Source organism: Apus apus, chromosome 8 (genome assembly GCF_020740795.1).
Source record: "Apus apus isolate bApuApu2 chromosome 8, bApuApu2.pri.cur, whole genome shotgun sequence".
NCBI lineage: Eukaryota > Metazoa > Chordata > Aves > Apodiformes > Apodidae > Apus > Apus apus.
The window spans coordinates 13,724,148-13,748,566 of NC_067289.1; the positions used below are offsets into that span (position 1 = coordinate 13,724,148).

Sequence of the window (24,419 nt, forward strand, 5' to 3'; positions counted from 1 at the left end):
TGCACCTGGAGGCACTGGGAGTGCTCAGTGTTTGCTGGGAGCTGCAGGGCTAAGGCAGTTTGCCAGACGTTTGGAAGAGGAACAGAGTTGTCCTGGGCTGTGAGCAGGCTAATCCTGAATCTTCAGCGAGGCTGGGCTGTCAGAACATCTGGGCTGAGACAGTACGTCCTGTATCTTCTCTTGGGATTCAAAAAAAGCCCAAAATACCACCAACAGCTGTAAGCAAGGAGGAGCAGCTGAATTCCCTGGGTATCAGCTGGGGCAGTGGTTGTATAGCAGTGCAGGTGGGCTGTTGCCTGGGATGCCGCTTTCTGGAGCTGTAGATAACCATCTCCAGCAGGCAGGTCGCCTGCCTGGGCTCTCCTGGTTTCCTGGGCTCCTCATGCAGCTAGGTTGCCCTGACTTGGAGATTTTGCTCTTTTCCAAGTGCTCTTGCCCTGGGGGAGCAGGGGGCTGCCTGCCACAACAGCCTCTGTGTCTCCCAAGCCTCTCAGTTGGCAAAGGCAGCAGGATTTGCCTTGCCTGTGCCCTGCCAGGCATGGGGACACAGCTTCTGCATGCCCACAGTCCTGCAAGCCAGACCCTGCACACCTTGTATATTAAACCATTTCAAGACTTTGATTTGTGACAAGTGCTGCCACTTAATGTGTGGGGAACAGTTCTAGGAATTCTTTGGAAATGGTTGCCAAGAAGCTGCCAGAATTGCACAAGGAATTTTTAGCAGAATTTATTGCAGAAATTCAGCATTACTTTCTGATAAAAATTTACATGAGAAGGTAAAAGGTTTTGTGTTTAATGTCTGTGCACTTCATTAATATGTAAGACCCGTTGCTCTTATTCCCATTACTAGCCACACCTGAAATGTCATTTAAATACAATTAATAAATTTGACAAGATCTCATAACCACAACTGTGCATTGATTAGCACAAGTACGATTAATACTATTAATGCTGTTAACTGTCTCTTTTTAAATATTAGACATTACAAACATTATTTTTTTTTCCATAAATCAAGAGACTTTGTGTTTGGGTAAGGCAGTCAGGACCCTCCAAGCATGGATTCATGAGGACTCTGAGGACTTTGCTGTCCTGCAGAGATGATATATGGGTGGTGGTCCTTCATTGCAAGGGCTGCCTGAGATGTTTGCTGTGGCTTTGCTACAGTTTTTTTTGTTGGTCATAGCACATGAGTTCAAGATGTGTGTATCAAGTGAGCATGTATGAGTTATGGTATCTAGAGGTAGGTGCCACACCAGTGGCATCCTCTGAAGCTGTTGCACTCTGTTATGGGACTTTTTAGAAGGGCTCTTTCTAGTGGTGAAATTACAGTGCAGTTTGCATGGTGTGAATTCCTAGTGTGGCCATCTGTCCCCACCGGCAGTTCCCACTGCTCCCTCTCCAGCCTCTGCACCTGCCCCTAAGTCTGTGACCCCAAAGCACTTTTGTTGGGTTCATGGTCTTGGAAAAGGGGCAAATCCAAGTGTTCTGCAGGAAATTGGTGTTTCTGGGCAGACTAGAAAAACCCTGCTTGTTCAAACATTTGCACAATTGCAGCCCAGTTTGCCCAGGTGGATTTACAGTGCCTTTTCCATGGCACTGTGCCACCAGCTGCATGAGCTGCTGGACCAGTTTCCCTATGCCCAGTAGCACTGCATCTTGTAGGGTCTTCAGGAGTCTCTTTGGTCTTTTTCCCTCTGATGCTTCAATTTGCAAACCCACACAGCTGACTTTTTGGGAGGACCCTGTGATTTTCCAGCTATTGGGGCTGTCCTGGCTGCCCTGTCCAGTAGCCAGAGCTGGAAGGTGACCTCCTTTCTGGTGAGGAGGTTGCAGAGGGTGGATCAGTTCCTCTGCCTTGTGCAAAGCAGTGTTAGCAGAACCAACATGAGTGGGGTTTCTGGGCCTGTTTCCCCATGCTGGGAAGCACACTGTGTGAATTGCTGAAGCACCTGCACTGGGAGATCATCAAACAAGCAGCAGGAAATGGAGAGGCTTTGCTGCATAGCTGTGATGCTTTCTGGAGTGGTGCAATGTTGGGGCTGCAAGAGGAAGCTCCCAGCAATCCTCTGGAAGGGCTCCTGCAACACCCTCCCACTCTCTGAACCTTGCTGGTGGCTTCCCTCCATGCCAGGACTCCCCCACAGCAGCACAGCATCCCATGGCTGGGACTCCTGAACAGGGATGGAGAAATGGAGGCCTTTTATTTCTCCTCCCCACAGCAGCAGGTGAACATCTCTGAAGGGAGAAGATCTCCCCAGTTCCTGCAAACCTCATCAGTGGGTGAGGGTGACACGTAAGCGCTGCCAGAGCAGAGTCCATTCCCAGTTGTTACAGAAATCTGCCATTTTGCCAATAATTAGGCCCATGGTGTTTTATGGTTCCCTCAGCAATGGGCTGCACCCTGTCCTTCCCTGGTGCTGAATGAGTGGGTGGTCTGACACACACAGCCAACTGCTCTGTGCTGCCAGTACTGCCGAGGGGTTTGATCTGAGAGGGGAGGAAACCAATGCGACCCAGACAGGGATTTATGGCCCCACCTCTATTCAGATTATAGCACTGGTGTGGGTTGCAAAAATTTTAGGTGGTGAGGGGGACTGGCCTTGAAAATGTGTGTCCCAAAGGAAGGTTTTGCTTGTGAGCTGTGTTCACAAGTTCCTGTTAATCATCTATTTAAGCGTGCACATATTTGAACTGCAAAGTCTGTGCAGAAATGTAATCATCAAGAATCAATTTGCTGCTCCAAATACAGGCCTTTCAGAAGTTTGGCATGCAGACCATGCTGTGGTAGAGACCAGTGCTGTACAAACATAATTAGTGCATTACGTGAGAAGTTTATTAAGAGATTACAGACTTCATTGAAGAGCTTGGGCTGTTGGTTCATCAGCATTTTCCAGGGAAGGGCTGAAGGTCCTGTCTGAACTGGACCCTCACCCTGAACCTACCAGAGGAGGGCAAGGTGATCCTGGTGTCCACACCAGTGCATCCTTCCCTGTGTCCCGGGCTGGGAACTGGGCTTGCTTTTTGTCAAGATGACATTTTCCACTGCAGAGTCGGGGGTACCACTGTGTTGGCAATTCCATCACACATTGCTGGGTGCATGGTGCTCCTGAGAAGCCTGGAGCTGGGATTTCCTGGGTTACACAAGCTGCTCAGCCTCAGCTAAAGTGCTCTGGGCCAGGCTGGTACTGAACCTGCTGCTCCAGCTCCTTAAGGAGTTTATCGTTTGCACATGGGAAATAAGCAATTAGCAACAAGGGCTGCTTTGTTTCGAAGCCTCCATCTGCAGCAGGGCTGAGCTTGCTGGGACGAGGTCCAGCAGTGCCGGGGCAAGAAGGGGGAGTGTGGGTTAGAGGCTGCTCCAGGGGCAGTCCCTGGGGCAGCTGCTTCCCTCTCAGGGCAGAAACTCAGAAGGGCCCATCTTCACTGTAGCAATGCCTTTTGGTGGCAGGGAGCTGGAGGGAAGGGAGAAGGCCTTTTCCTCAGGGTTGGTCTTGGTTGAACCGAGTGGCAGTGAGGGGCTGGCAGCTGCCTGACACCGTGTGGTTTAGAAAAGAGGAGGAGAAGAGTGCAGGGAAGCTTCGTGGCTGTGCTCTTACTTCTTGCTGAGGATCTGGGAGAAAGCCATGGTCATACCCTGGGTGGATGACATGGTCACCTCTGTGCCATCACTTTTCCCTCTTCACTGCCCACGGCCTCTCCTCTGGGCAGGACAGAAGCTGCTGTCAGAGGGTCCTGCAGGATGCTGTGGGAGCTGGGTAGCTTTTAAGCCTGCATCTGTTGTCCGCAGAAGCCGTTCCAATTATTTACCCCCTCTGTTTGCTTTCTCCTCCCCCCCTTTTCAGATACATTCCCCCACCCACATCAGGACACTGCATACATCCTACTGGGGTTCCCAGCCTGTCCACCTCCTCGGCTAGCTCGCCAGGGCCCCACAGGTACTGGGCACAGAGTAGATGGGCAGCTTGGCCGGGCATTGCCCAGCAGGGCTTCATCTACATGCCATGTCCTCCCGCCCGCCCCAGGGGAATGCTGGCAGCAGCATGGAGCAGAGGAGCACGGCACGCTCGTGCCTTGTTGCTTACTGCACAGGAACAGCAGCGTTTGCCAGCAGCTGCAGCTGGGGATAACACTGCCAGCTGTCTGTTTTCTGGCTCAGGAACCAAAAAGCGTATTCAGAGGTAGCGAGAGTGTGCACTTGTTGTTTTAGTTGGTGTTTGGGCTGGCAAGGCTGCTGTTGGAGTGGGATGGCTGGCAGCCTGTGCTTGCCTTCTGCACCAAGAGCCCCATTCCTGGCTGGCTGAGGATGAGACTTGAGATCCCCCAGCCCCTGACCCCTGCAGGAGCAGCTCGGTGACCAAGCGTGTCCTCCAGGTGCTGGCCTACTGCTGCTGCCCATCCTGCCCTCCCAGCCAGCTTGGCCCAAACTCTGCCATTGCTGGCAAGGGGCAGGAGCAAACCAGTGAGTTCCAGCAAGGAGTTTATGGGCCCAGGGATGTTTATTGCATCCAGCATCTTGCAGTCCCCTTATTTTTGTGGCTTTATCCCATGGCTGCTGGCTTTGGTTCCCCTTTTGGTGAGGGAGAGGCTGTGCAGCCTTCCGCCCTGCTGCTCAGCCTCATGCAGTGCACGAGCATGGTTCTAAGATCCTAAGATCCCACAGCCTTCCAGGAGCATCCTCTGATCGCAGCCGCCCATGGACTGGCCCCATCATCTGGTTTCACCTCATGCCTCTTTGACCTGGCTCCTCCGTTCCCCAGCTGCATGGGAAATATCCTGCAGGCTGCCCAAGTTTCTGGAGATGGGGAGGATCCACATCCTCCCTACCAAGGCCAATGGTGGATGTGCAGATGGTGTGGTAGAGTTGCAGCCTCTTGGAGCATCTCAGGTGGGTGCAGGCATGCAAGCTCAGTCCTCTGCCTGTAGGGCCAGTTCTTCGTGCTTGCTGTTGGTCACCCAGCTGGCAGTAACTCTTCCACGCTGCCTCTCCTGCCAGCAAGGGGTACCCTGCTGCTTTACCAGTGGTTTCCAGTTCATCCCATGAGGTTGTCCGATAACCCAGAGCTGAAGTAAACAAGCGCAAGTTCATGAGTTTGGACAGAGTCTTCCCCCCACCCAGCATTTGTCCCTCGCTGTGCATGAAGGCAAGAGACAGACCTGCAAAATACAGCTGGTAGGGAGAGCAGCCCCTTCTCCCCGGGCAGCTATCCCCAGCGAGGCATTTTGGAGGGTGTGATGGCAGCTCTGCACGATGGGGCTGCAAGGCACAGGAGGTGTGGCCAGAACACCCTGCGCTGGGCCAGCAAGGGAAGTCCTGGTGGAAGCAGAGTTTTTTATCTGGGCTGCCTGGGCCTGGCCTTTGAATGCTTGGAAATGCTCTTCTCCAGATGTTTCCTAGCACACGCTGGCTCTGTTTATAAACAGCTCCTCAAAGCAAAGCCCATCGGGGCTGCAGGAGGGCACTGGCAGCAGTGGCCCCACACAGCTCCCCAGCACCAGGCTTCAGGGTCGGGGGCCTGGGGTCATCTCTTTTCCCTGCTGTCTAGAGGGGCCGTGGAGGTTAACAAAAGCCTGAAATGCGTCCTCTTCCTTTCTCCTCCCCTCCTCCATGCTGCCTTCCGCTCTGGGGCAGTGGGGAGGAGGGCATCCTGAAGCCAAGGCTGGGGACTCACTGCTTGTCCTGGGGGAGATCCCAGCTGCTGCAGGGGCTTGGGGCAGGGAGACATTTCCATTGTATCCAGCCAGGGTTTCATTCCTTAACAGTTTTTGGGGGAAAGGGGGGGACAGCACACCCAGAACTCCTCCCTGTGTCCTGGCAACAAGCTCACTGAGCCCCTTGGATTTTTCCTCCATGTTTTGCCAAGATTCAGGGTGGATGCCCAGGGGTGGTGTCAGGCAGGACCGAGTGGTGCACAGGCTGGCTTAGCTGTTCCACTGTTGCTGTGCTTCCTGTCTGCTCCAAAGAAAATTATGCTCTTGGACCCACTGCTCCTTCCACTTCCAGCTGGGTGGAGGTGCCTTTCAACCACCCTCTTCTCTGTCCTGGCCCTGCAGAAGGACAACACCAAACCCCTCCTTTAGAAGGACAAAAGGCAAGTGAAGTCCAGGCTAAACAGATGCTGCCAGTGGCCCTGCCAGCATACCTTTCCCTCAGCTGGCCCAAGCCCAGCACTGGGCAGTTTGCAGTGTAGTGCTGCAAGCAGGTTCCTGAGCCATCGGCACTGGGTTGTGTCTTGGATCTCTCCCCAGCATCACTCCCCAGGGACAGCCCTGTCCTACCCCTGGCCCTGATCCCCTGTGGTGCCCACACGTGGCCTGAGAGGATGGCCCCATCACACCAGCTCTGGGAGGAAGGGCTGAACAATTCATTGCTGCCTGTCAGTCTGTGTCCTCTCCCTGCAGAAAAGGGCACGTTGCTCCCATCTCATTATCAGCCGTTGCCGAGTAATCCTCTGGGGAGCAGCGTTGCTGAAAAACCGAGTCATTTGATACAGATCAGCTTTCATCCCACTGCAGCCCAGCCATGCTGAGGGCTTGGGCACTTCCTTTTTTCCTGCTCTAGCTGCTTGCGAGGGCTGTAATCCTGTTCCTCTAGCTTCGGCAGCAGGTCTTTAGAGGTAACAACATGAAGAGCTATCTCTGCTGCTATGGAGCGGGAAGGTGCCTCCTTCTGCAGTACTGCTCCCCCTCTCCCTCCTGCCAGCTTCCAGCATAATTTTTGAGCCCAGGGATGGCTTTCCTGGCACTGCTAGGGAGAAGCAGAGAGAGAAGAGTATGCAGAAATGGGCTTGAGTAAGTCTCTGCTCAGACCCCTGGACCTTAACTGCTCGGGAGACTGCTCAGTGCAAAACTGGATCTTGACTCTGTAGATTAAGCTTCCCTCTAATACTGCGTGGAGAGCACTTTGCCTTCCTTTTCTCATGAGCATCCACGAGTCGTCTTTGTAGTGGCCTGGTGCCTGTCCCCAAGACATAACTGCTCTTTTCAGAGGCAGAGCCCTTTTATCCCTTCCGTGCACTTTAGATCAGATGAACCCTGCTGCCTGCAGGCTCCAACGAGGCAGGAAGTCCTCCTTCCGTGGAAGACTGGCACTTCGGAAAACCCCTTCTGTCCCGAATCAGGTGAAAGGGAGCAGTGTGAAGACCTTGAATGAAATGAGAACTATCAGAGGTTTGAATCTAAAGCATCTAAATGGAAAGTTGTAAGGAAATGGTACTGTGTGATGGTTGTGGTTCTCTGGATCAGGAAATAAAAAAGGTGCTCACAGTTGACGTCACTAATAGATCCACATTTTCTGCTGGGGTAATTCTGCTGGTGGCTGTTGAATCCTGGCTCTTGCCTTGGCTAGCCTCGCAGTGCTGTGCTGGGAATCCAGACAACAGGCCAGAAGGATGGATCTAATCTCTGTACAAGCTGTAGAATTCCTGGAGGAATTCCATGAGTGCCTGTTGGAGCTGAACACAGCTTTTTACCAGAAGATTTTCAATTTAAATGTTTGCACTGGGGAAGTATCCACCATGACTCTGGAGCTGTCCCAGAGACTAATGTCCCTGCATCTTCTTCAGTCCAAATCAGGCCAGCTTCAGCTTCCAAGCATGAGACAAATTTTTAAAATCCACACTATCTCCCAGCAAATTCCTTTTTTCAGGAGGTGCATGAAGATTGTGGTCAGAGTATGACAGATTCAGAGAGGAATCAACAGCAGGCTTGGCATATTCTTTCTAACAGTATTTCTCCCCAACGTCTTCATGATGAGGTGCAAAAAAACCCTTCTGTAGCTTTACCTGAAGTGTTGGAAGGAGAGCACAGTGCTCGCACCCCTGGGCTGTCAGGCAGTGGGGTGGGGGCTGCGAGTCCCTCCTGCCCTCTGAAGCACGGGCTCTCCAGCTCTCAGTTGCCCAGCTTTGCAGCAGAGGATGCTGCCAGGGGGCAGAAGAGTTTCAGTCTGAATGGGAGTGATTCTTTGGGGCAGACTGAACCCCAGCTTCCTAGGTAATGTCATGGGATGAATGCAATTCCTGCAAGCTGGAGCAGCCTGTGTGTGTGGTGTGCTCACTACCCCAAGGCTGAGGAAGAAATCAAATAAGTTTTTTGTCTGCTTGCTTAGGTAGTCTAAATTTTTCCCATTTGAATCACCCTCTCAAGTTAGTTTTGTGTATTGCTTGACTTGCACTGGTCTCTTCTCCTTGGCAGCTGGAAATTAGAGGGAGAAGATTGCATCTGCCTGATCTGCTGCAGCTGAGCCTTCCTAGGGCTGCAGACACTGAAGGCCGTGCTCATTTAGCTAATGAGATGTTGCCATTGGATTTCTTTTTTTATTTTGAAGACATATTTCTGTCACTCAGATTTATTTCAAGCCTTTCAGAACAGCCTCAAACCGAGGCCCATCTTTGATCTGGAGCTTCCCCATAATCAAATAATGATGATGCTGCAAGCTCTGCTGCCGAGATCCCATTAACTGCAGGACATTTTCCTCGTGTGTACCGGTTGTGGGAGAACTTCTAGTGGTTCATCCTAGGCATTGAGGATGTGGTTTCATCTCCCTGCAAAGCTGTGTGAGCAGTCACGCGATTCTGTGTCCAGCTGGCTCACCAGAGCAGTGCTGGTAGAAACAAAACGGGCTTTAGGAGAGAGCAAGAAGAGTGGTTTGAGGTCTGGCCAATATTTTGTACAGGGAGATGGAGAGAGACACTGCTCATGAAGCACCAGGCTTCTCTGGGAGGCCGGGTGCCTCCAGCCAGCAGAAGACAAAACACTGTGAGATCCCTTGGGTGGGTGGTAGATCCTGTGCTGTGATCCAGACCTGCCCAGACTTGAGGTGGCTGCTCTTCAGGCTGCGCTCCCTGACTGCCCTGTTCCTGTTTTTCCTCTCTCTGCAGACACACATTCTGGCAGTATCGCCGCGAGAACCCCCAAACCAAAGTGGGGGACCCCCCTCCTGATGGGCTGCCGGGCTTCAACAGTGGAGTCCTCCTTCTGAACCTGGAAGCCATGAGGCAGTCCAAGCTTTACAACCAGCTGCTGGAGCCTAGCATGGTGCAGAAGCTGACAGAGAAGTACCACTTCAAGGGCCACCTTGGTGACCAGGATTTCTTCACCATGGTGGGGATGGAGCACCCAGAGCTCTTCCATGTGCTTGACTGCACATGGAACCGGCAGCTTTGCACATGGTGGAGGGACCATGGATACAGCGACGTGTTTGACCAGTACTTCCAGTGTGAGGGTGAGGTCAAAATTTACCACGGGAACTGCAACACCCCAATCCCTGAGGACTAGGGCACCCACTGCCCCTGGGAGCAGCTCTGACTGCAGCAAGCCCTGCAATGCCTTAATGGCTGCACCAGCAGTCGCTCAGGAAGGGTGACCAGCCCTGAGTCATTGCATCACAGGGGGATCCCTAGAGATCCCAAGAGCATTCAGTATCCCACTGCCTGTAGCCCCACTGCTCCAGGGGGAAGTGCAGTCTGGTAGTTGGAGCAGGACATCCAGTTACCATGCTCAGAGCTCAGCTCCTGGCTCTGCTTGGGGCAAGTCCATGGTGCCCATCTGTGCCACAGCCACTGGGGCATGAGGACAGCTGAGGTCACATCAGGTGACCCTGCTTTTGCACATGGCAAGGTGCTGCTCCCTGGGTGCTGCGCAGCCTTGCCCTGCCTAATGATCAGCAGGAGGACACAGCCAGGCAGTTGGGTTTCATTTTGGCATTTCTCGGTGGCCCATTTGCTGCTCCTCACACAGAGCATCTGTCTGGTCCCTCTGGAGAGCAGACACTGTCCTCAGGTCATCTTCCTTTTGAAGCATTCCAGAAAGGCGAGAGGGTTTTAAAGACTGAAAATCTGTTTTAAATTGGGTTACTTACAAACAAAAAAATTGAATGCTAGATGAGCTTTAAAGCCTTCCATTGGTTCTTCTTAGCAATAAAAGCTTTACTACCCTTTCTTGTCTTAAAAGCGTTCAGTGAGCGTGTACCAATAGGTTCATTTTTCTAGCTTTGCCTTTAACCTTTCGTACAAGAATAAAGCTGCAGATGTAGAACGTGCTCGGCTGTTTTTCTGTGGCACAACCGAAGGCCTGTGCGATGGGGGGTTTTGTACTTTTATTATCATGATTAAATGTGGTTGATGTGTATCTGTTGGGCAGTTGAATGTGGTGATCCATGTGGCTTATCTCCGTGATCAGGCCTTGCTGTGTGGGGCAAGGCAGGCGGCCAGGGGTGCTGGAGATGGCAGCAGGGCAGGGCCCAGGACAGGTGATGCGCCGTGATGAGGCACCCTGAAGGATCAGGAGGCTCGGCAGCAGCTTATCCAGCCAGAGCTGCCACTGTGCCCAGAGAGCACATACCTTCCTGGGGACTCCAGAGGGAGACTTTGCTGGTCGGTGCCTGCTCTGATTTAGGTGTGAGGTGGGTGGGGATGACCCCATGTTGCATGGCTGGGAGCAGCCCTGCAGCCACCCACCTCACTCTCTAAGCAGTGCCGTGCTGCTTTCCCGGGCTTGCAGTGTCATGGTCCTGTGGTTGGCATCAGCTCTTTGTCACCACCCCAGGGTGTCCTGAGGCCCCGAGCAGCTCTTGGGGCTGCTCCACGTGCACAGCCCCTGCTGTGCCCGGGATGCTGGTTTGGGGACTCAGCCCCACACTGACCACCTGGGGCCACACGGGTGGCACCAATGACACACGGGGCCTTGCATGCCAGGGCAGGACCTGGCTGTCAATTTGGAAATGGCTGTGCTGGAAATACAGGCTGGGCAGCTCCTGTCACTGGAGCAGCAGGTGATGAGCAAACGTGGCTTTTCCCTGGGGATGAGCAGCTCTGGGGTGGCTCTGGGTGTCAGGCCTGGCCAAAGCACCGTGATGGGTTTGGGGTGGCACTGCCACAGGGTGACACTGAGGGTGGATGCCTCCCTGCCCCACAGCCACCCCAGAGCTGGGCCAGGCTCTGGGGACCCTCTACCTGCAGCCAGGGGATGCTCTGCACAGGGCTGGGAACACTCTTCCCTCTCTGCAGGGTCCCAGGGGCTATGAGGGAGGGCTACACCTTCATGCAGCCACCCTGGCCCCCAGGCTGAAACCTTTCACTTAGGTATTTTGCAAAAAAAAAAGTTTCCAGTTTTTTTCAGTGCAAAATGACAATCCACTGGGAAACTCGGGTGGGAAAAAGGCAGTAAGTGAAACATTTAATTCAGCTTGGGTTGGTTTTCTCCAGGCACCGCAGACAGCCCAGCTCCCCACACTGCAGTGCCTGCACCCCCCCAACCCCCACACTCCAGGGGGCCATGACTAAGCACCACTGGCAGCCCAGACCCACATGGTGCTATATATAGACCCTGCACACAGCCAGGGCCCTGCTGCCTCTGTAATTATCTCCCCTTCATGCCCTGCTGATTGCAGGCACTAATGAGCTCAGCTGCAGAAGCCGCCGTGGCAGCCTGGGGCCAAGTGGTGTGGGGCTGCTGGCTCAGCCTTTTTGAAAGGGGCTGCCACTGGGTCTACTTTGGGCAGAAGGAGAGTTTTCCTGTGCTTGGCCAGGGTGGCAGCACCCCTTGGGCACCCCACAGCCAGTTCCCATGATTGATACTCAGCCTGCTGGCTGCTGCCAGGCCATCCCATGCCCTTCCTTTGGTGATGATTCCTGGAAGAATGGGGACTTTCCATCCCCATCCCTCCCTGACCTTGAGCACCCTCCTGCTGCACAGCCCAGCCTTGGGCAGACACTGCTTCAGGTGCACAAGTTCAAACCTGAGAGTCCCCTCCTGGATCCCAGGCCAGACCTGAGCATCCCCTCCTGGTCCCTGTGGCACTGGCCTGGGGCCGTGGCAACCAGCAGCAGCAACCACTGGCACAAGCACAGTGAGAGGTGCTCAGGAAGTATTAAGCAGCAACAGTTTGCTGTTGGACACTGGAGGTTTGCTGCAGTGCCCCTGCAGCCCAGACCTTGGGGCTGACTGGCAGCTCCTTGTCCCTGGGGGCTGGTGCCATGTCCTTGGGCCAGTGCTGGTCCCCTGCCTAGCAGAGGGGATCTGCAGACTACGGAGCCTGGCTGCAGATTGGTTGGGGCTGCTCTGGAGATGTGGTGGCTGAAAAGCAGCCCTGGGCAAGTGGCACATGGGGACATGCTGCTATGAAACACAGTGATGGGGGGGACACAGCTGTGGGAAGCAGGGGACTGGCCCCACCAGTACAGACAGGCTGGCTGCAGAGGATGGGGACAGGGCCATAGCTTTGCACCCCACAGGAGAGCTGCAGTGGCCCTGGCCAGGGCCTCTGAAAGAGGATGATGGGTTTTACACCAAGGTTGCTCATCCCAGCTCCTCTGTCACACCTACAGACTCCCTGCTCCTGGTCTTCTCACCGACTTGCTCACAGCAAAGTGCTGCTTGTGCCAAGTGCCCCATGTTTTTCCAGTATGGGGAAGGAGACAGAAGAGCAGAGGGTTCTCCTTGAACTCTTTTGTAGTAGATAAGGCTGCAGAAAGTAGTTCTGCAGCTAAAGCTGAAGGAGAAAAATTAAATTTTCCTTGTATCATTCAGCATTCGTGAGAAATCGTGTGTAGAGCAAACAGCATTCCCTCTTTTCTGGCCAGCTTTGCTTTCAGCCCCGTGCTTGAGCTGCATGGAATTTTTGCTCTCCTCTCCCGGGTTTCGTAACATTCAGTGTTTATTCTCTGACTTATTTGTACTTCTTTCCCATTTGAAACAATCAATTGTTGGTATAAACTCACCTAGGGTGCAATTACTGTAAGCATAACCCAAACAGGCGCTGGGGGTGCTGCATTAAGCAATATAACCACCTCCCCTCTCTGCTGCTCCCAGAGGATACAATATTTACTTTTCAGCTCTCTGCTATTCAAACGGAGCGCGCTCTGGCCAGCCTGCCAAGAATAACACAAACCTTAACAACGGGCTGAAGCACTAGGATGGAGTTCCTGACTTTGCAAAATGAGAAAAAAAAAAAAAAAAAAAAAGCCAACCTATTATTTTGCCTCTCCTAAGAAGTGCCTGGCTGCGGCAGGGCCAGCGGCCACCCCTCTGCCTTCAGCAGAGCCCTGGGCAGGTGAAATCTGCCCTGAGGGAACACAGAACAAAGCAAAAAAAGAGCAGTAAGCCTGGGGCACAGGCTGGGGACAGCCGGTTTTTCCTTTTAATGCAGATTTTTATTAGGTTGCTGCATTGTTTTGTGAGCTTTTTCTCAGATGCTTTGTAGCACCACAGAGGGACACGTTCCCCAGCACCTCATTTCTGAGTATTTCAGCCAGTAGCTCCAGCTCTGATCACTGTGAGCTTCCCTGGCTTAATTGCTAATTGCTAAGAATTTGCTGCCTGGTCTTGTTAAGTCTTTTCAGTGCCATTAGGGTTCAGTTTGTGCAGCTCTCTGGGCATTACTTACTTGCTAACCAGCTGCTAATGGAGGGAGCATTTGGAGCAAGTTACCTTCCTGAGATACTTCATGAGAATTAGCTGTAATATGCCTAAAGTCTCAACATTAATTTAGGCCATTTGCCTGTTGGAAGAAAAAGCTGAAAGAAAGCAGAACCTGGAGCCACCAGAATTAGCCACAAGTTTGTCCCTGGCAGGAGGCTTTGGTGTTGCCCCCCCTGAGAAAGGAGATACATTTCAGGAGTGTGCCTGAGAGCCAGATGTGTTTTTCCTGAGGCAGATGTTGCTTGCACTACTGTTGTGGCAGGTAGGAAATCATACCCTGAGGCTCCAGCTCCCCTCCAAACAGACAGGCACCTTCCAATGTTTCATCCCAGCTTGCTCCAGATGAATTTGGCCCCCTGCAGCGCTGGCAAGGCTCTTGTGCCCCCAGCGGCAGCTGCTCCTCCCGCCTGTACTTGGCCATCATTTAGCAACAATCTGTGACCCTGCTGGTGACGATCCTAAAGCTGTGCAAGCCATGGGCTGCATGCAGGGCCCTGTTCACAGGAGGCACTGCATGAAGTAGCTCCATTTATGGCCTGCAGACCAGTCGCTCTAAGTGCATTTTGTTCAGGACCTTTGTTGTAATACATTTCCTCCTTGGAGCTGGTCAGGATAAACAGACCCTTTTAAATAGTGAGGAAGGTCTCAGTTTAGGGAACAGAACACTCACAGGTGCCCTGTGGCATTTGGGGCTCTATGCAGTGTGCCAGAAAGAAAAGGTGTATTCGTTTCTCCTTCATGCTTTTCCTTTCCTGCTCATCCCTTTTCTGTGCTGGAGGACTTTCCTGGCTACCTGGGGAATAGACCACAGATGTACCCTTCCAGCAAGATCTGCTGTATTCTAGAGAGAAGGAAGTTTTATATGTAGTGCTTTAAAACATCAGCATCAGCCTTCAGGTTATGGGCAAGGATGGTGCAATTGAGGAGGATCAGCAAAGTTTGCACCCTCTCCTGGGAACAAATGAAATTTTGCAATTATGTAGGATCTCTGCTCAGCAGTTTGGGAAACTCTCAGTGTTACAGAAAAGGCAGAGGTGTGCAGCAACAATTTTTGTCTAGTAATTGGAAAAGATGTCCTGACACTGTACAGCACTGCACAGAGCAGAAGTGAAACGGCAGCACCTGGAGTCCAGCAAGGTTGGGGCATATTCCAGTTAAATCATGTTAATAGACTATAATGCATATGCAGAAGGGAAGGAGGATGCTTGTCCCATTCCAGTGTGCAAAGGAGGAGACTGGCAACTCTGGGCTAGCAGCTTGACTCCCAGGTTGGGCAAAAGGATGGCAAAACTGGTGCAAGATTGATCAGACTGTAAATTTTCCAGATCAAAAGGGTTTTTGACCTGGAGCAAGAGAGTGGTGAGCAGGCTTTGGACACCACATTTTTGGAAGATGCAGTAACTGATCTAGAAGAAAATAGCATCAGTGGAATAGAAACTGGAAGCCAGCAGCATGCTCGTGCTGACACACCAGTGTTTCGCACTTCCAAAGCAGCAGATATTGCAAAAATAGGAAAGACAAGAAGTCAGCACTATTAAACTGCACATAACAAAATATCCTGAGTCATTTACTTGTAGACCTCAAAAAAGTTTTTAGCAGATACCACTAATTTATTTTTTTGCCAGTCATTGCTTCCGTGATTTTTTTCCAGCAAGGAACAAGGATATAAAATGCACAGTGTCTCATCTTCTTTCCTCAAGATCTGGTGTAACAGTGTGCATTGTCAAGTAATAGTAATAGAAGTATTTAAATAATGCTGGGCTGAGTAGGGATTGCCAAGGTAGTCATAGACTTGTCATAAAAACAGAGTACCAGGTTCTTAATGAAGAAATGTGTCATCTAAATTTGGGCAGGAGCACCAGGCAGGCTGAGTGGGCGCTGGCAGGATCACACACACAGCCATGACTCCATGGGCTCCAGTACAAAATTGCTGGTGTTTGCAATATTGCAGCTCCTCCTGCCCGCAGGTTTCTGCAGCTCGTGCCCAGGAAGCAGAGGCTGAGGAGCCGTTGTCTTAACATGGAGCCAGGAGACAATATTTTCTGACCGTCCTTTCAGGTGCCAGTGCCAAATATCCCGCACTAGAGGGGACAGGACCCTGAGCTGGGAACCAGGTGTCCTGGGGTGATGTGGCTCCATTTCTCTGTTTCATTTTCATATCCCTCATGGGGAGGTGATGCCCACTCTGCTCTGGTGGGATGGGACAGTTCAGCAGGTACCCCAAGCATCACCTGTGTGTGGGGAAGGAAGCGGTGCAGGGGATGTGCCTGTAGAAGCACCTGGGCTGGTGCAGGGGTGTGTGCATGCAGTGTGGGGTGGTGGCAGGACATGCTTCTGGGGGGAGCTCCTGCACTCAGAAGTCTTCCTGGGGAAGCAGAGGAGCTAGAAAGTGAGTCCCTCTATCCCCAAGGTCACATCTGGGACAGGACATGGAGTCTGAAGTGCCACGGCGCTCAGCAGAGCACGAGTGCTGTGGGCAGACATCAATTATATATAATGATCTCGGCTGCATTTATCCTGCTCGGAATAACTTTGCTTTTTGTGGGTCAGTTGTCTGAAAGCCATAATTGGTACTCTCTGAGCCCTTTGCAGTTGCCTGTAGAATAGTGACTTTCTGGAAATGGAAGAGCAGGCGTGGACCTGACCAAAGCTAAATCAGTGCTGAGGTCAGCAGCAGGCACTGGACTGAAGGAGAGGACATTTTTGGCCATCCCACACCTGCCCGGGGAAGGCACTTGTCTGTAAGCTGCAGGGAGGGCACCCACACACCAACTGTGGTATTTTTAACCAGGTTTCAAAAAAACAAGTACAGTCCATTGTGGAAGAAATGAAGAGTCGTGTAAAGCCAGCAGAGAGCTAAGAGGCTGAGCTTGGCCCAGGAGGTGGGAAGCACCTGCTGCAGGAGAGGGGAGGCTTCACCCTGGGACACCTGCCTGGGACAGAGCTGCAGCATTAGTATGCTGGAATGCTAAATTGTGCTAAAAAATAATGCATTGGGGAATTCTGAGGTGTGTAGTATAGGAGTAATTCATTGCCAAGGTTGCATACACAGTGCTTCAGCAGTAGCAGGACTGGTACATTGGGCAATGCCAGCCTCGTTTTCTTTAGGGATGTGTTCAGCTCCAGTTGGCAAACTGAGTGTCCCGGGCTAAAGCCACCTGGCTTCCCACTGCCTGGTCCTTGTGAGCATGCCCATCGTGGGGCTGGCAGCAGCACCAGGGAGGACTGGCAGCTTCTCTGCCCACTTCCCACCATCCCTGCCATGAACTGAGGGCTCAGCAGCCCTCACTGCATGCATGAGGAAATTAGTCTGAGCTGGGAAACATCTCAAGTTCATTGTAAATGGCAAAGCATGAAGACAGCTGGCTTGTCAGGGCATGCCTCTGTGTTTCCATGTACTCAGAGCCTAAAAACTAGAAATCTTCCCTGTAATCCCAAAATTCTTTTGATGAGGAGGAAAGGCAATTGAGAAGTTTTGTTGCACAGCCTTCAAGATCAAATGATAAATTTAGAATGCACTTTGTGGTGTCACACAGCATACAAGCTCAGCAATTAGCTGGAAGAAAATATTCCTCCTGATTTTCTGTGTGTGTCATTAGGACAGTGCCTCACCAGTTTAACATTGCCATTATCAGCTGCAAATATTGTTGAAGTTCAAACCATTTGTTTGTAGTTTGCTTTTTATATATTCAAATACTGTTAATTCAGTTTCATTGTTGCCTTGGAAATAATCAGATGATCATTTCTTCTCCTTTCAAACTGCCATTAACAAACAACTGTTGGAAATATTCTGGTATTTGTATAGCTGGAACTCTCAATGGCAGAGAAAACACCCCTTTTAAGCAAGTCTTTGATAGTTTATTTCCCAGCTGAAAGAAGAACTAAGGTATTGTATTCAGTGCATGTAACTTCTGCTTGCTGCTCATCGCTGGTGCCTCCTACAACCTTCACAGGAGCTCAGAGCCACCAGCAGCCATGCCCAACCCTGCTACACAGCCTGGCTTGCTACTGCATTCTTGCCCTTTGCTAAACTTCTGCAACAGTCTTCAAATATTGTCAACAGATGTTCTGAGCATTGCTGGTAGAAAAGGGAGCAGACAAGCTCCTGGTCTCCAAGAGCATCTTGAGGGAAGGCCCACAACGCCCTCCTGGCCCTTGAGGCAGCTGCAAACCCAGGCTGAGAGTGTGCTGCAAAGGTCCCCAGGTCTAGGGACCTTCCTCTTGGAGTTGGGCTCCTTGGGGCACCATGGAGGAGGATGGAGGCATTACCTCTCAACACCTGCATCCTCCCCTTGCTTCAGCCTCCCCTCTGGGAACAGCAGGTCATGCCCCACCAGGTGTCCTGGAACAGCAAAAGGCCTCACCCAGTTCATCTGGAAACTTCAATTTTTTAGCAAGATTAAATTTTTATGTGCAGGGGAATGTTGCATGATCTGTGTTTGACGGGGAAGAAATGTTTTCAGATAGGGCAAAGATCTTTGGTCACAGGCATCTGATAGAAAGAAAGATTACAGAGAGCTGTATGAACAGTAATGAACATTTCTCACAGAAAGGGCACTTCATCCCGGAGGCCTCAGCTATTTTTCCTCTTCCAGAACAATGCTGGGTGAAAATACCTGTCAACAGTGTTGTCTTTAGAGCCTTGATAGGAAACTAAAAACCCGCTACTGGTCGTATTAAGTCCAATAAACAATTTCAGCTGCAAAGAAACACCTCCCATGTGTGTTGCATGGAAGGCTTTGCATCAAAAGCCTTTGGCTATAAATCAAAAGGCAAAATAAATCAAGCTGTGGTGTTTTATTCTGCCTGTTCAGGTGAAAGCCCCAAACATTGGCCATTCCTCACTCCCAGGCCGTGCTATAGCCAGGGCTCCTCTTCTCCACAGTATATTCTGCATTAGGACAACATCAACTGGGTTTTCTGCATGGATTTACGTTCACACCTTGCAAACCTACGCCTCCAGAGGGAAAAACGATAGCATGAAAGATAATATCTGCTGGCAGCTTTTGCATGAATTATCTCCAGTCGTTATCGGTCACACTTATAATGCAAGAGGCTTCTTTCAAGATGTGGTGGGACAAGGGCTTTCTGCGCATTAAATGTTAAAAGGTAGCGTCAGCTTTCACAGTAATTTAAGGCTGGCGCATCTTCCTGCCTTATTCTTGCTTCTGAAGTGCACCAAAGGGCATCTTTCATCTTTTTAGGAGCCTTATCATTAATAGACATCATAAGAAAAAGGTTTTAAACCCGCTCAGTGTCTCCAGAGCCCAGCTTCATTCAACACCTGCCTGAAATGCAGGGTGTCCCTTTCATCTGCACTACGGGACCCTTGGCCAAGGGAAATGAGTGTCTGAGGGAGGGTGAGCACACGTGGGTGCACTTTGTGCATGGGCACATGAGATTTTTCATGTCACCCTCTCCAGCCTCTTCACCAGAGGCAGGGTCCTGTGGTGGGAAAGGGGCTTTTCCTGGCACAAGGGCACGCGTGGCTGCGCTGTTTGCAGATGTGTGCAGGCATTTTGCTGGGGGAAGTGGTGGCAGGAGCCCCAGGGCAGAGCTCCAGGTGATTTGGGGGAAAGAAATAAAATTTAAAAAATTAAAAGGAGGGAGATGCCAGTTGCTGTCAAACACAGGAGCAAGTAGCAGCTCACTGCTTGGTCATAGCCCTGCTGTCTCAATGTGCCTTGGAGGAACTTTTTGGATACTGTGGGTTTTGTTTATCTCCAGCATGTGACATGCAGATGTGAGGTGAGACACAGGTAGAAATTGTGAAGGGCTTGGCTGTTTTGCTTCCAAAGCAAGATCAATACACAGAGCTCATAAGGGAACCACCCTCCAGCAGCAGGGTTTTTCCAGCCCTGGCTGGTGGGACCCCTTTTTCCCAAGCAGGGCTCGAACCCCCTCACATATATCCAAGTCAGTCCTGTACAGAGGCTGCCTTGACCTCCCTCTTCCTGGAGGACAGCTGTCCTGACCTCCACACCAGGCTCTTCCTGGCAATTAGCAACCAGCCAAGCTAATCAACACCTCCTGGCAGAGCACTGCCACAGCCAGGAACATGGATTGTGTGCTTGATCCGGTGCTGGGAAGCACCAGGAGCTTCAGCCAGGCAGGCACTCTGCAGAGCAGGCTTGCTGCTGGCTGGAGGGTGACTTCCAAATCCTCTGGGAGCAGCTGCTGGAGCAGGAAAGCCTTCATGGTTGGCAGCACTTGGGCTTTGTGTCAGGTTATGCTCTGGAGCACAGGGAATGGGATTGCTGCATGGCTCCCGGGAAGCACTAAGCAGCCATGTGTGGCTCTTGCCCAATACCACAGCTGGACAGTGCTGCTGAGCTCCTCCATTGGGAAGAGGAGCCACCGAAACTGGGCTGTGGGCCAGACTGCACCTTGTTGCTCGTGGAGCACAAGCTCTTCCACCCTTGGAGTTTCTCAATATGCACAGCACCCTCCTGTCCCCAGGATCTTGCACATCTTCATGCCTCTTCGTGCTGCTCTTGGTCTGTGCTGGAGCAGGGATGAGCAGAGCTGGGCCAGGTCCCTCTGTCCCTCTGGTTTTGCGGTGTGCTGCAGCCTTGCCATGCCCATGGAGCTTGGCTGGGGACCCACTACCACTGGCAACCCCAGGTTGGTCACCCATGGACTGATACCTGGGCTTTCCACAGTGCATGTGCCACGCTAGGCTCATTATGCCTTCGTTAACATGAGCAGGCATCACAGAAGCATCGTGGCACTGCCCAGCCAAGGGAAGAGGCAGCTGGCGGTGGAGGGGCCTTTAAGGGGGATGTACTGAAGCTGGAGCAGAGGGAAGCTGCCAGGGAGGGTGGCTGCCTGCTGGAAGGGATTAATGAAGCAGGGGTTTTAGGCAGCCCAGCCTGCCAAGCCGTGTTGATGTGGAGGGTTGAGGGGAAAAGAAGAGCATGAATTCCCAGGTAATTAATTCTGGGCACTTAACTCTGCTTCCAAGTCTACTGGGCTGGAGGACTCTTGCTCCACTCCCACAGGCTGGGTGCTGGGGCCAGCACAGCCCTGCCCAGCTGTGGCCCCAGTGCATGATGGTGGCACAGATCTGCCCTGCCCACAGTCAAGTCCTTCAGCATCACACCCAGGTACTTCTGAGAAATTTACTTTGGCAATTTAGCAAAGGACCTGCCACATCACCAGAGAGAGAAACAACCTGACAAGATGTTCCACCATGCTCTTTAAGGTGAGCTCTGAGTAATTACTCCAATTACATGCCCAATTACAGAGAACCTGGTGGCCTCCACACAAGGACAGATTGCAGGAGCCATCTTTAATCGTGGCTCAGGTGGTGCGCTCTGCTGCCTCCAGTATGAAGAGCATGCTCATTTTCCCTTGTGGTCTCTAATCATGCTGCTTATCATCACCTTTTTATCCATTCCTCTCTTTCTAGCATACATGTCAAAGATGACAGTATATTAATCAGCCAGGTTTTCTTTATTGCTTCCTGTCAGCAGCAAACTGTGTCCTAAAGAGGAGCAACTGGGTGTATTCACCTGGGGTTGCCTAGGAGAGGTATCCATCAAAACCCAGGAAGTGACAAGCCCACGGGGACCATGATTTGTTGCTCCAGGTAGATGATGAAGGTTGGGGCTCAGCCAGGCAGGGAGAGACAAGCTGTAAATCCAGATCCCTCCCTGATGCCCCGTGCGGGGCTGCCATGGGGGTGAGTCCCATGGCCAGGGGCTGGTCCATACGCATGGATTTTGTCCATAGTGGAGCTGCAGAGCTGTGTCAGGCTCCCTGCCCACCTGAAACGTGTTCATCCCAGTTTAGCCTAAACTCAGACCAATGCTGTGGGACAGGGATGAGGAACCACGTCACCCATGAGCTTGTTGCTGCACACATCTGGGTTGCTCCACAAAGTCGGGCACTGTGAGCTTCACTGGGTGCCCAGCTGACAGTGACCATGGTCCTGCCTTCCTGCCGTGTGTCCTCCATCAGCTGGCATGCAGAAGCAATGTATCCCCACCTGTAAGGAAGCAGCTGTGTCCCCAGCAGGTAAATGAGAAGCCAGAACTTCTATCCAAGCTGCAGTGCCTGAGCGTGGCTGAGTGGGACATCCCCTGATAGCTGGGGCTGTTCAGGCACCACAGGATCCTCCTGGGGTGGAAATGGACCTACTCCTGATTTCTCCATAACACTTTTCTGGTGAAGACCTGTCTCATGCACAGGAACCTCATGTGACTTCAGACACCAGGACAGCCAGGTCGGGAGCACATGGGCTGAGCCTACCCAAACCTCAGTGAAAGCATTGACAGGGATGGGGAACTCACCACAGACTGGCAGAGCATTTCAGGAGCCAGCTACCCTCACCCCTTGAAATCCATCCCTTATATCCAACCACAGCTTCTTTTATCCTTGTCTGCCAAACAGAGGCATTGCCAAAGATTTAATCACATCAGAAAGAGCTTTAATAAGCTGGGATCAAGTCAGCCCTTTAACCTCTTTTTCTGTTCTGTGTGGATGGTCTCCTGGGAATTTCTGTTTACAAAAAGTCTGTCTTCCTATCCCTCAGTCGCTCCCTGGATTCTCTTCAGGCTTTATCCAACCTCCCTTCCTCCTCCCAAAATGCTGACCCCCGTTCTGGGCACAGTTCTGCAGGGGGGGCTGCAGCCCCCTCCTGGGTGGCTGCATTTAGACACGTCCCTAGGGACGCATCATTTCTGGGAGGTTGTCCCCAGTTCCCCTGGCTGCAGTCCCCCCTCAGCCTGGTGTTGGCTGCTGTGCAGCACAGCCTGTCCTGGGGCCATGGCTGTGCCAGGGTGGCTTTGCTGAGGCCTGGGCATTTTCTGCCTTTGCCAAGAAACTGAGAAGGTGTTAAATTATGGAGAGACAAGACTTAGCCCCCACTGGAGGCCCCTGGAACACCCCTGCACAGCAGCAGTGCCGTGTGCGCAGCTCCGAGGCCTCTGGAGCGTCGGGATTTCCAACACACTAACTCGGTGCTTGCTCCAGGCAGCTGGAAGTGCCAAACGCCTGACACAAGCTTCTTACATCAGCGCTGTCACAAGCTCGACCGACAGCAGCCAGCTGAAGAACAGAGATGTGCCAAGATCTCTTTTCCATAAAATGGTGCTAATTGACACTAATGATATTTCCCCGCTTCAAATCTTTATCGATTGAACCCGGTGGCGGCCGTTCAAGCCCTCGGTGCAGGACTGATGTCAGCTGGGCTGGCCTGGGACATCCTGTTTACTCCATGGAGGTAGGGGCAGGGCGCCAGCACTGGGACCCCAGGGGAAGTCCCAGAGACCCACAGGCACTAATTAGATGGCTCCTCACCCAGCTCCTTTACACTCATTGATGTGTCAGGCCTGATGATTTTAAAATCTAACCTCAGTAGCTATTGTTTAACATCTTCCTGAAGCCCTCAGAAGATGGAAGGTGTTTTATAACGATTATATTTTATTTTATAATGTGCTGTATTGTTTGGCTTTTGCCTCCCAAATGCTGAGCAGAAATATTATCAAATATCTCTTCTTTTCAGGGTCGCTGCCTACATGATTTGCCACCCTCTGGCTTTTTGGGCCAGGCAGAGATTTCTCCTTGTGCTCACTGCCTCTTTCATCAATCTTGTGTTCTCCTGATGTACGTGTACTTTATCATAAGCTCATGTTTCTTATTCTGGTCTTTATTTTTGCAGCTGCCTTCACCTCTTGCAAAGCCTCTGATGTGTAGACCTGCTCTTTCTCCCAGCTGCAGCTTTGGGGAGCTGGGGCAGTTCTCTGCCACCACTCTGGTGTTTCTATGTGCACTCCCCATTCCTCTCTGATCATTTCCAGATTTCATGGTGTAGGGCCTTCCCACCCACTGAGTGCTCTACTGGGCTGCAGCACCTGTGCCATCATTCTGCTCCCTGTCCCCTCTGTGTGGGCGCCAACCTGCAGGTCCTGCTCCCCTTGGGCTCTCCAGCCACGGCACCAAAGCAGCACCCAGCAGAGCAGAGGTGGGTGGTTGGGCAGGTTCCTGCTGGGTGGGTGTGAGGGCTGCCTTTCATCCCCTCAAGAGGCAGATAAGCCTTTCCTGCAACCCCCACGTGTTTTAAAGCACAGGAGCCAAGACCCAAAACCCAACCCACATGCAAAGGGGGCTCCTCTGGAGTGGGAGCCCAGGCACCCTGTGAGGTGATGGTCCAAAGGAACAAAGGAGTGGCTCCTCACAGCTGTGGGATGCAGGGACAAGGCCCCTGCATGTGCCTCTCCAGGGAGCACGGCTGCTCGTTCGCTAGGACTTTGCACATGTTTTGGTTCCACTAGCAATAAGAAAGTAGAAAGAAACTTGCTTTCAAAGGTGTGTCATGGCAGCCTGAAGAGCTGAGACCTCAAGGTGGTCTCAGACTGGGATCTGTTCCAACTCCCTCTGGCCCCAAAAGAGAGCACAGTAGGAGCAGGCTGATGGTTCCCCAACAGGGGCTGTGGTTCTGGAGGAGGCTTTCCCATGTTCAGTGCCTTAGGAAGGGTCCCATCCCCACTGTGGGCAGTGGGTACTGTGAATATCTCTAACTGCAGTGCCCCCAGCACACACATGTGCATGGCCATGGCCGAAGCGTAGGGTGAGCAGGATCTCCATCACTGTGCTGGGCTTCTGTAGTTCCCAGGCCAGGGACTACCTTCCCCTGAGAGCTCCTGAGCAGGCATGTCACCACCCATCACACTAGGCAGACTTAGGCAAGAAACAGGTAGCAATTAATTTGTTCTCTCTAAATTATCAAATTGCAAACTTGCATTTTAATTGCACAGTCTTTGAAGGAGGCCACAGCGTGGCTGGGACATAATTCTGCCTGTGGCTCACCAAAGAGCTGTGTGGCAGCTGGTTGTGGTGGCTGGGGAACGGGGAGCTCTACAGCCAGGCTGAACACCAACACTTACCCCAGGGCTGCCACCCTGCTCCAGCCCCTTGCTCCTGCCTCCACCACCTTCACCCCAGCAGATGCACTATTTGCTCTGCACCTCAAATGCCTCTTTCCTGAGCAGAACCTCATG

General features: G+C 52.0%; 1 protein-coding gene across 1 annotated transcript in view; it reads left to right on the top strand.

The window, feature by feature from the left end:
* The window catches only part of XXYLT1 (xyloside xylosyltransferase 1), a 33,736-nt gene extending 23,611 nt beyond the window's left edge, over positions 1–10,125 (top strand). The window contains exon 4 of the mRNA XM_051626150.1: positions 8,877–10,125. Coding sequence (XP_051482110.1) covers positions 8,877–9,273 — 397 coding nt within the window. The 3' untranslated portion in view covers positions 9,274–10,125. The remainder of the gene's footprint in view (positions 1–8,876) is intronic.
* The last annotated feature ends 14,294 nt before the right edge of the window (positions 10,126–24,419 follow it).